General features: G+C 44.8%; 2 protein-coding genes across 3 annotated transcripts; one reads left to right on the top strand and one right to left on the bottom strand.

The window, feature by feature from the left end:
• Positions 1–223: 223 nt before the first annotated feature.
• LOC136454094 (probable Histone-lysine N-methyltransferase ATXR5) lies at positions 224–10,783 on the bottom strand. The gene is made up of 7 exons (XM_066454641.1): positions 10,087–10,783; positions 9,855–9,947; positions 5,945–6,168; positions 5,762–5,862; positions 5,300–5,512; positions 3,926–5,163; positions 224–274 (listed from the first exon to the last, which is right to left on the bottom strand). Exons 1-6 carry the CDS (start codon positions 10,439–10,441, stop codon positions 5,004–5,006), a joined length of 1,146 nt encoding a protein of 381 aa, XP_066310738.1. The 5' UTR covers positions 10,442–10,783; the 3' UTR covers positions 224–274; positions 3,926–5,003.
• LOC136454095 (uncharacterized) lies at positions 1,498–3,986 on the top strand. 2 transcript variants are annotated; one of them, XM_066454643.1, is made up of 7 exons: positions 1,498–1,914; positions 2,100–2,176; positions 2,267–2,545; positions 2,636–2,803; positions 3,288–3,377; positions 3,519–3,688; positions 3,760–3,986. In XM_066454643.1, the coding sequence occupies exons 1-7, from the start codon at positions 1,649–1,651 to the stop codon at positions 3,775–3,777; spliced, it is 1,068 nt and encodes a 355-aa protein (XP_066310740.1). In that variant the 5' UTR covers positions 1,498–1,648; the 3' UTR covers positions 3,778–3,986. The 2 variants fall into 2 exon arrangements, with proteins under 2 accessions (XP_066310740.1, XP_066310739.1); XM_066454642.1 differs by having other exon boundaries at positions 3,519–3,977.
• Positions 10,784–11,382: the final 599 nt, after the last annotated feature.

The raw sequence follows: 11,382 nt of genomic DNA, 5'->3' as shown, positions 1-11,382 counted from the left end.
AACAATAATTACATTGCTCACACTGCTAATTTAGCGTGAACATGATCAACGAAAGGGAGAAAGAATATAGAAAATATAAAATATAAAAAACAAAAACTACACGGTGGATATGATATGGTTCCCTTCTACCTGAATCACTGTTTTCATGCCAGGCAACCGCGTCAGCACCCAGTCGAATTCGGTCGCCTGGCACACGTTGCCCTTGCCTGGTCCGGTCCTCATTTGAGGGCTCCAACCAAACACCTCCGCAGGCAGACTCCAGGCAGCTGCAAATCTAGGCAAAAAGTAGTACAGGGTCTCATTCAAACAAGCCCATCATGCATCGGCAGTAGTGCCAAAGCCCACAAGTCATTTGGATCTTGAAACCAGACAACAATATTAGCTATACATAAGAGCATCGTCAAGAGATTAGCTAAATTATTTTAAATGATAAATTTAGCTATTATTAAAAAAACATCTCCAACAGACTTTGTAAATGACTCATGAAATTTAGTAGCTCTCCAATCCACTCTATTTGTTCTCTACTTTTGGATAGCCTACCTCACTAGCCATCTGACCTTTTGGTTTTACAGAGTATGTTGGAATACTCTAGTATTTTTTGTCAAATCTATTATAGAGAGTAGCTAAATCTGTAAGATGCTATTTTTTCACTTCTTCATATATGCAATGCAACCAGCTAGCATTGATAATGGGCCAAGTACTTGGGCCACGATCTAGGTTACCCAAGTACTTGGGCCACGGTCTATGTTACCTGAGTGCCCGGCTTGCCCTAAGGTTCTAGCTTAGGTCATGTTCGCTTCTCTTATAATCTTTTTTTTTTTTTTTTTTTAGTCGGAATAGTGTTTTTCTCTCACAACAGATTAGTCGGAACAGTATTTCGGCTTGTTTTTTCAGCGAAGCGAACAGGGCCTTAGCTATACACTTCTCCACTTTTGCGGGAAAAAGTCTACGTAACCTTGATTTTTTTATCTACTTCACCCTTTAGACTATAAAGCTGTGTATCCTACGACCTAAACTTACGTAAAGAATGGTATTTAACCCCTTCTAGTGGTTTTGATTCTCGTTGACATGGTGGCGCTTGGGCCCACATGCCATTAGGTACGGTCACAAGCCGGCTGCGTTAGTGTCTTGACAGGCAGCCAGGCCGACACGACGTCACCATCGCTACTCACATTCAGCTTGTTCGCTTGTTGATTTTAACCAGGACTTATCAGCCAGCCAATAGTATTTTTCTCTCACAACAAAACAGCACCAGCCGAGCTTATCAGCCCAGAAACCAACCAGCAAACAGGCTCATTGCTGGGATTGGTCAGACAACTACGAGTGACTATTATTATATATTCTTCTTATTTTCTACAATTTTAATTAAAGTTATCGTAGTTTGACTTAAAACAAGCTTGCAACCCTTGTATTTCAGAAGAGATTACTCTTAAGAACATTTGTGGATTTACTCTTCTACCCCTAGCCATTAAGCCATCTCAACTCCTAAGAGTCCAAACCAAGCGAAGGCCTGCGGGCTTGGCGGACCGACGAGGGCGACCCGACTCACAGCCGTGAGTTAGCAGAGGCTCCGGCGCGGCGCCTCCAGCTAGCAGAGGCAGAGCGCCGCTGTGCTCGCGCTCACTCCGACTCACAGCCGTGAGCCCCCATGGACGGCCCCCGTTGGACGGAGGAGGTGGACGACCTCGTCGACGCCGGCGACGTCGACGGCGCCATCGCCCTGCTCGAGTCCGTCGTCTACAACCTCTCCACCTCCGCCGCAGCCGCTCCCCCCGCCGCCGACCTCCGCCTCGCCACGGCGCTCGGCGACCTCGCGGGCCTGCACGCCTCCCGCGGCAACACCCTCCGCGCCGACGAGCTCCGCGCCCGCGCCATCGTCCTCCGATCCTGCGCCGCAGCCCCCGGGGCCCTAGGGTTTGTTCCCCTTCTCAACGTCCCTTGTATTGTACCCCTGAACCTTCACTGTTGCACTTAATGGTTGGAGCATTGCTTCGGCCATTTTGTTTAACTGAAATGTTGCTTTGCCTTGGTTGGGTTTGTTCATACGTAGGATCCTAATGCGATACACCCTGTTTCTGTCAAACAATGTGTTTGTGCAGGGATAAGGAGCCTTCAGAGAAATGTTCATCACAAGAGGGTGCGATGGGTTTGAAGGACTCTGAAGGCGAAGAAGATGGTATTGTTTTTGTACCTTGTCTGTGCTATTTAACTATGGACACAACTCACAGAAAATTGAGACCTTACATTCCTTCTTTGGTGCTTGCAGATTGGGAGTCTATTGCAGATAGCGGTGCACTTGATGACACACTAGCACGCTCCCTTGAGCAAGAAGCTAGAGTACCTTCCTGTAGCTCTTCAGAGAGAAGTGGCACCCCATCTTCAGGGCCCAAAAGGAGGGGTAGGGGCTCATTTCTTTACAATAAGAGTGTTCTGTACAGTGACCAGTGTGGTTTGGAAAGAGATTTGGATGACAAAGAGTCTACTCCTCAGGGTGGATCTGGATCAAAGGGCCATGTGAATGAGCAGGAGAACAATGCTGTTACAGGTATTCAGGATATTCATTTCTATCTGTATGGTTAGCTTGTTCCTTCTGAGCTTTAGATGACAGACTTGATTCTTTGCCTTGGCTTTGTAGCTGCCACACAGTTTGGGACAAGGCATGTCCTTGTTTTATACGACTTTTCACCGAGCACACGCACAACAGATCTGGAAAGGATTTTTGAGAAGTTTGGGGATCATGAAGTTGCCATTCGTTGGGTTAATGATACTTCAGCACTTGCTGTTTTTCGGACTCCATCAGCTGGTAATTTTATTCTTACAGCTATTTCTAACTATATTCGTGTATAGTTCCTTCTTATGACATGATCTGCTGGGAGAGGCGAGGCCATGAGGTAACAGCACGTTTCGCCCCTGTTGGAAACAAATGCTGTCATCGGATGGATTAGACAAGTGTAGTTATCTGAGAAGAAATTTGTGAACTAAAATGTTAGGTGCTCTGATTCCATCCCTAAAACACGGTTATCCTCTTTCAGTTTGTTTATTCATCTACTCATAATACATGTCGTAAACTGCTATGCATGTCGGGAGTGGATTGTTGTATTTTGCTGTGTTTCATGGTTAATTGCTCAGCTCCAATGTTTTGTGCTGATTTGCTGCTATTCCATTCTATTCTGTTAGGCTAGCACTTGATGCAGATGATATGAACTGTCAAGCCATCCACTGTTGCTGTTCTTGTAGCTTTGGTTCCATGTATTCTGATCACTTTATTCTTTCCAATCATTTTGTAGCTATTGAGGCTCAGGCTTGCATACCTCCAAGATACAAAGTGCGGTCACTGAAAGGGGATGATGATCTATTGGCAAAAATAGATGGTAGAGGTAACACCTGTGTCTTGTGATGATTCCTTTCTACTTGTTCCTCTCTTTTTCATGCTCTGTGGATTGTTGCATCTCAATCTTATGGTCTTGTTAAGATTTTCTGCACACTGTGTTTTAAGTTGCTCTTGCACCTCGCTGCAGACTTAGAACCGCCCAAGCCAAGACGAAAGACATCTGCAAGAACAGCGCAAAGGCTAATTGCTCATGGAATGGGATTGAAGCAGTTTACAAACTTTGGAACAGATGAGCTGAAGAAACAGGAGGAAGAGAGAAAGAACAGAATTGCTGCTCGACAATCTATGCGTGATGAGGCTTGGGGTTCGGACTGATCCAGAGCATGTCAAAATGGCTGGTTGCTGCTCGACAATCTATGCGTGACGAGGCTTGGGGTTCGGACTGATCCAGAGCATGTCAAAATGGCTGGTTGCATCCAATCGCGGCTGCCAGTTTGTTACACCGGTGTTTTAGATGCTTGTACTATTTACATGGTTTATGTCGTTTGGTTCCGAGACATAACAACAAGAGTGGCATGAAGACAGAGATGTAACCAGATCTCGACGGAGAGGTCCATGAGGCCTGGGCGGCGGCCGACGATGGCGTCATGCAGGAGGAGCGTGGTCTCGCGCTCGCGGTTCTCGCACTGCGCCTTGTGCGGCTGCTCCTCGAGCTTGTCGATGCGCTGGTTGAGGAAGCCCTCCATGTCCATCATCTTCTTGCACTGGTCCAGCTCCGGCATGGTGTTGAAGCGGGCTAACACCTGGGCCACCTTGGGCGCGTCCAGCCACACCTTCGGCTGTGACTCCCCCTCGCCGTACACCACCACACAAGCGTCAACGTTCAGGACTTGGATCCGGCATTTCTTGCTTGCCGCCGGCCATCCTCTGGCTCCTGACAAATTCAGAGCTCGAATGGGGAATAGGAGGGGAGGAGAGGGAGAGGTGGAAGCTGCTACGGTCTGGGCGTCGCAGCGGGCCACCGGCGGGGGCGTCCATGGAAGCCAGCGCGACGGGGGGTTTGGCCGCTAGCAATTTAGCAGCACCTTTGCTCTACTGGATAAATAGTTAAAATAAGCTTCGGAATGCTAGATGATAGGCGAAACAACGGCATTCCACCACGTCAACACACACCCCCACACGTGTTGTGTGTGTGCGCAAGAAACACAATCGCAACAGGTGAAAAGTAGAAAGAATATTATAGAGACACGGCCACCTACACATTCTAGCCATTCGAAATGTACCTTTAACCAGCAACAGCCCAACAGTTAACTTTACTACAACATTCTTCTTTTTTCCAACATTTTTGATAAATAGGAGACACCCGGACAACTATTTACTCTCACAAAAGGGGTAGAAACCCCTAGAATAAAAAGAATATGAATGGGAAGATACTCTTGAGAGCAGGGACAATGAATATTCCTCTTGGCTCCTATAACTAGGCTAACAATCACCGGCACCTATCAATTTCTGTCATTAGGATCTCTTCGAAAAATTGGATTAAATCTGTCATTTGTACCAAGGGGCAGTATAAGTTATTGGATTTGGGTTTTTTGGTGGCAAAGCTAGAAATATTGCCACCAAGCCCTCTTTCACCTAGACTCCTTTACTAGTCAAAACTGTTGGGGTTAGGTTAGAGGAAATGTTGAGTGGGATAGGCATGCTCGTATCCATTGTAATCGTAATATAGCTTTTCACCACGAGCTATATCACGGCAGGCCACCAACAAGACATGGCTCTCCCCATCAATGTCATACCGCACACACTTGACATTCTGCTTCTTCTTGCCATCCCTGCAACAGTTTCACAGTTTGAATATACACATCCTTTCACAGTTTCAAAGTTAGAATACACACATCTTTTCTTTGAGGTGACAACTCAGTACAGCAATTGCAAACTGGACTTTTGGATACAAAATAAACAACTTACTGTGTGTGGTTATTGATGCCACTGATAAAGCGAGAAATGTTCCCCCGCTTGTCAGGGCAAATGACCAGCCATTGGGAAGGGTCAGCTGTCAGGAGGAGCGTCATAATACAGTCAATATCATCGTTTGCTCTCTTCTCCAGATAATCGACATCCCCAGCATATTCGGCGAGGAAGGTCATATCCTTAATATCACCATCAGCCTGCACAGTGAAACTGGAAATATATATGCATAAGTGTCATTTCTGTGTACTAAAAATGTAAAGGAAAAAGTGTGTGTGTCACAATTTGTGTATAGTGGCCTAGTGGGTGACACCAGAACACTAAGGGCAGTGTTGCACACACAAGTTCTAGTGGCAATGTGGCATGCACACGAATAGCAAAGTTGGAGAGCAACACCGCAAACTCTGAATTAAATAGACAATTTTCCAATAAGTAAATAGTGTAGTGAGTTCAAGACAATACCCTTCAAGGGAATCGAAGACCACAAGAAGTGGAGGGCATTCACCTCTTTGTTGCATGGTTCTGCACAACTCTATACTTTCCTTATCCTCTTTGGGCAGAACCTTGAAAGTCGAGGAGAGAAAAATTAGAACAACAAAACACCAAATGGTAATAACATAATTTCAGGTGAAAAGATTAGCTAACCTGCATACCGCCTACCTCCAATCTTGCCAGATTGGAAGATCTAGGAGCCATATTAGGCATGTAAGTCAGTTCATTACTGAACTCTGTTTTGGAAGACGTCAAAGCAGTGGCCAGAGACGCCATTTGTTTTAGTCTTCTAGCTTCATCTTCAGATGGAACAAATGGCAGTATCCTCCTCCTCTTCTTGTGCATAACAAGAGAACGCTTCCTTCGCCTTCTAGCATCTAAAAAAGATGAAGTAAATTACCTGAGTTAGTACCATAACAAGCACATCCCTTTCTGTACTCAATCTATCTATATTTGTTTTCGATACTAGTTCACTTTTGTGTTTAAATCTAACAAGTATTCGAAACCCGGTAAAATATTAGCTAGCATATCAGGCAATCATGTGCATCAAATTTTGCATTTTACAATATCTGTGAGATATATGGCTCATACACTTAACATAAAAGCTATTACCCCAAGTGTTTATCAATGCTAACTATTGAAGTTGAACTGCACATAAATAAAAACACAATTTACCGGAGCCTATACTACACCCAGTGACTAGCAATAAGACAAGGGCCAAAGGCAGGAGCTATATATGGTTAAATGAACACAACCAAGATAATAAGAGGGTACACACACAACACATACCCACGACAGAAGCCAGTCAATCCATACAGCCTTTATGAACAAAGTGAGCTACATGATTTGTTTCAACTCCACATTGCCATTATTATACTACTAAAAAACATGAAGCATAGTAGCATACTAACAAGAATTTCTGCATCAGACGTGTAATGATCATATCTTAACAAAGTAATTGCAGTAAAAAGACTTAGCAGGTGTCTAAGGCACAACCCCCACCCCTCTCTCCCAAAATAGAATCCAATTGAATAATAGCCTAGCTGAGGCATTTTGCTCTATTTGAGGGTTGATCCTCTAATGCTAAGCCGGCACCTGGCACAGCTGACAATATGCTAACTTACTTTTGAACGCAAAAGATGCTAACTTACTAACAAGATGCTAACAAACCCCCAACAACTGATAACCTGATCGGCCTTAGCCACTAGTGGAAGCTGACCCCTTCTTCCTGGTGTATTGCTTGCCAATGAAAGCGTTTTGCAGCAACATCACTTTTAACGTAACCATACTCTCCCTGTTCGCTTGAACTTATCAGCACGGCTTATCAGCCATGGTATAGTGTTTTCCTCTCACAACAAATAAGCATTAGCCGGCCTAATCACAGGGGATATTGCAGGCAATGCTGCTTAGATCAGCTAGCCATGCAGTCAATACAATTGCACAATCAAACATATAACAGTCATAAAGATGTGACTGACATACTAAAGGAATATCCACTACCACTAGCTCTTATCAGGTGCATTACCGATCAAATTTTAGACAAATAAATTACAGTAATTGAACCACTCATAATCAAACAAATAAATGGCACAAATATGGATTTGTTACAGACAGGTCAAAGGCAGGAAGTATTCTTTATGGCTAAATGAATGTAGACAAAATAATCAAGAGGGTACACATATACCGCTAAGTCAATCCTTACAACCATAAATGATCTAGAAAATGAACCCCAAGTTGCCGTTACTACTTAAAAAAACATGTATGACTAACACAGATTAAATTTTTGTCCTGTAATACTTTCCTACCAATTTCCAGTCATGATGCAAGCGAGCACTTCACATTTTAATGTAACTGTATTCTTTGTTGCCTAGACTTTGCAATTCACATGGTATATTTGCAGGCAATGATGCATCAGTAGGCTAGCCATGCAGTCAATACAATTAAACAATCAAACATACAAAACCTAAAAAGGTGTGACTATGAGTGGCATGCTAATAAGGATATTCACTATCAAGTGCATCAAACCTGTAAAAACTACCGTAATTGAGCCACCCATAACTAAAAAAGAACACGACTCACTGGATCCTGTACTAATACAAAAAATCCAAAGGCGGGGACTATTTTATGTCTAAATGAATCCAGCCACGATAAACAAGAGGTTACAGATATACCAGAACCAGAAATCAGTCAATCCATACAGCCATAAATGATTTAGAAAGTGAGACACATGATTTGTTTGGACCTCAACTTGCCATAATAACTACTTAAAAAGGCATGCATAACTACAGAGATGAAATGATTGTCCAGTAATGCTTTCCCGCCTATTTCTAGTCGTGATGTAAGATAGTACATCACATTTTATTGTAAACCCTTTTTTGTTGCCTAAAATTTCCAATTCGCATGGCATATTTGCAGGCAATGCTGCGACAATCGGCAAGCTATGCAGTCAATGCAATTGCACAATCAAACATACAAGACCCAAAAAGATGTAACTGGCGTAGTAACAGGAATATTCGCTACTGCTAGCTCTTAGCAGGTGCATCGAACTTGTAGAGATTACAGTATTATACTGCCCATAAAAAATAAATAAATAGAACGCAACTCACTGGAGCCTTGTATACTAATACAATACATCCAAGGGCGGAAACTATTGTTATGTCTAGTGAATGCAGCCAAGAAAATCAAGCAGATAAACATATATACCAGAACCAGAAATAAGTCCTAATTCGTACAACCATAAATGATCTTCTTAACCGGTGATCTAGTGTCCATGTAGTGGGGTGGGTGTGTGTGTGTGTGTGGGGGGGGGGGGGGGGGGGGGGGGGGGGTCGGGTCTATGTATGGCGCTCTTTTCTTCTATTAATACAATGATACGCAGCTCTCCTGCGTGTTCGAGATAAATGATCTAGAAAGTGAAATGCATGATTTGTTTGAACTGCAACTTGCTGTTACTAATTAAAAAGGACGTGTAACTAACCCAGATTATCCGGTAATGCTTTCCCACCTATTTCCAGTCATGGTGTAAGCAAGTATGTCGCATGTTAACGTAAACTGTATTCTTTGTTGCCTAGAGTTTCCGATTCACAGGGGCATATTTGCAGGCAATGCTGCAACGATCAGCAAGCTATGCACTATGCAGTCAATACAATTGCACAATCAAACATACAAGACACAAAAAGAAGTGACTGGCATACTAACAGGAATATTCGCTAATCGCTACTGCGCTCATAGCAGGTGCATCGAACCTGTAGAGATTATTAAAGTATTACACTGCCCATAAAAAAACGAATAAATAGAACGCAACTTACTGGAGGCTTCTATACTAATGCAATACATCCAGGGCGGAAACTATTGTTACGGCTAACGAATGCAGCCGAGATAATCAGGCAGGTAAACATATATACCAGAACCACAAATAAGTCCCAATCCGTGCAACCATAAATGATCTAGAAAGTGAAACGCTGAAACGCATAATTTGTTTGAACCGCAACTTGCCGTTACTACTTAACAAGCACACATAACTAATACAGATTAAATCATTGTCCGTCAATGCTTTCCCGCCTATTTCTATTCATGAGGTAAGCAAGTATGCCACATTTTAACATAAACTGTAGTGTCTGTTGCCTAGAGTTTCCAATTCACAGGGGTATATTTGCAGGCAATGCTGCAACGATCAGGAAGCCATGCAGTCAACAGAATTGCACAATCAACTTCAAAAAAAAAAAGAACTGCACAATCAAGATCAAACATACAACACCCAGAAAAGACACGATCGACGTACTAACACGAACTTTTGCTAGCATGGCTCTTGACAGATGCATCGAAGGTGTACAGGTGACAATGTAGGAGGACATTTAGACACGGAAAGGAAAATATATACTAGAGTGCAAGATAACCAACAAGAATTAAAAAGTAATCTATGAGAAGAACGAATTCAACAATAGAGAAGCCACCGATTCATGGATCATCCAAAGCAAGCAACGAGGGGAAAAGGTCTCGCATTTCATACGACATTAAATTATGCAATGCAATGGTGCACGCAGACGCAGGTGGGAGGAATTACCTTGGGAGAGCCTACATTTGGGGGCCTGGGCATCCTGCCCATCCTTCTGAATCCCGAAGAAATCGATGATCTTGGTCTGCTTCATCGGGAATCCTAAAGATCCCCACAAAAAAGGAGGAAAAGCAGTGAGATATAATAGCACAACAGGAAGGAAGGAAGAAGATAAAGAAAGGAGAGCGGGGGAGGGAAATGGCGAGATGGAGGCGGCGAGGAAGGCGGGAGAAAGACGCACTCTTGGGGGCCTTGGCGGGCGGGGCGCAGACGGGGCAGAACCAGGGGCCGATGGGGACCTTGGCAGCGATGGGGCGGAGGCAGAAGGTGTGGTGGCCGCGGTCGCAGCGGTCGCAGAGGAGCAGGTCGTCGTCGCGGTCGCCGGAGCCGCAGGTCTCGCAGATGAGGTTCTCGTAGTAGGTGTACACCCGCGCGCGGGCGACGGGGGGCGGCGCGTCGACGGCGCGCGCGCGGCGCATGACGTCGTCCATGGAGCAGTAGCGCCGCGGCGTCGGCGGCTCCGGTGTGGGCGCCGCCGTGCGCTTGCGCCCGAGCTGCGGCGAGCTCGGCGATGACGACGGCACGGCGCGGCCCATGGCGGCGGAGAGGAGGGGAGGGGAGGGGAGGTGCGAGCGAGTGCGTCGCGGTGCGGTGCGGTGCGGCCTCTCCTCTCGGCTCTCGCCTCTCGGTGGGGGAGAGAGCCTGACGCGAGAGACAGAGAGACAAGGCCACAGGGGAGAATGGGGGGCGATGACGTGGCGTCGACGGTGGACTCGCTCGCTTTGGTAGCTGTGTAGGGGTCAGAGGCTCAGAGCCCGAGCCGGAGAGGCCTGCGCCGCGCCGCGTCGCGCCGCGTGAGGCTGAGGGCTGCTACAGCCACTGCCAGTCGGTCACTCTCCAGGTGTGACGGCCGCCAGTGAGGATTGAAGAGCGAGCGAGCGAGAGAGGAGACCGTTGCCATGGCCAAACCACACCACACCGCCCGGCTTCTTTTTCTCGCTTTCCTTCCTTTTTTTTGTTTGTTTCGTTTCTCGTGTTTCTTTCTTAAAAAAAAAAAAATCCTTTTTTCATCTTTTCAACGGTGTCTTTTGTCGAGATATATTAAATTAAAGAACAAAAAAAAAGTTACCATTTTCTATGGCATGGTTCACAAACTCGGTTCTTTTTGGCTTATTATTATTGCTTTCTAGGGATTGAGGGTAGAGCAATGCATCATGGTTTAATTGAAATTGTATATTATGATATACAAATTTCTTTCATTTGATTTTTTAGAAAAAAAAACAATTGACATGAATTAACAAAATCTTTCTGCCTTTACTTCCGTCTAGAGACAAAGTCTAGGGTTTCCTAGCATTCATCGTGTGGATGGGATGGAAAAGAAGCATTTTATTCCACCTATAAAATATCGACCAAAATTGGCAGGCACTTATATATTGTTGTGGAATTCTAAAAAAAAATAATGTGGCAACTCATCTAGTTTGTCTGTTGGTAAAAGAACCATGGATGACCAGTGCTAGCCCAACTTTTGTCACCAAAT

The sequence above is a fragment of the Miscanthus floridulus genome, chromosome 5 (assembly GCF_019320115.1).
Source record: "Miscanthus floridulus cultivar M001 chromosome 5, ASM1932011v1, whole genome shotgun sequence".
NCBI lineage: Eukaryota > Viridiplantae > Streptophyta > Magnoliopsida > Poales > Poaceae > Miscanthus > Miscanthus floridulus.
The sequence above is the reverse complement of the archived record's forward strand: the minus strand, read 5'-3'. Positions and strand labels throughout refer to the sequence as shown.

What these genes read in the sequence shown, in the direction of transcription:
- LOC136454095 (XM_066454643.1), top strand. Translation starts at nt 1,649, where the DNA reads ATGGACGGCCCCCGTTGGACGGAGGAGGTGGACGACCTCGTCGACGCC. An exon ending in CTCTGAAGGCGAAGAAGATG is followed by an intron (nt 2,177 to 2,266) that starts GTATTGTTTTTG and finishes TGGTGCTTGCAG; the next exon opens with ATTGGGAGTCTATTGCAGAT. An exon ending in TTTTCGGACTCCATCAGCTG is followed by an intron (nt 2,804 to 3,287) that starts GTAATTTTATTC and finishes ATCATTTTGTAG; the next exon opens with CTATTGAGGCTCAGGCTTGC.
- LOC136454094 (XM_066454641.1), bottom strand. Translation starts at nt 10,441, where the DNA reads ATGGGCCGCGCCGTGCCGTCGTCATCGCCGAGCTCGCCGCAGCTCGGG. An exon ending in CAAATGTAGGCTCTCCCAAG is followed by an intron (nt 6,169 to 9,854) that starts GTAATTCCTCCC and finishes CATCTTTTTTAG; the next exon opens with ATGCTAGAAGGCGAAGGAAG. An exon ending in TGGAGGTAGGCGGTATGCAG is followed by an intron (nt 5,863 to 5,944) that starts GTTAGCTAATCT and finishes TCGACTTTCAAG; the next exon opens with GTTCTGCCCAAAGAGGATAA.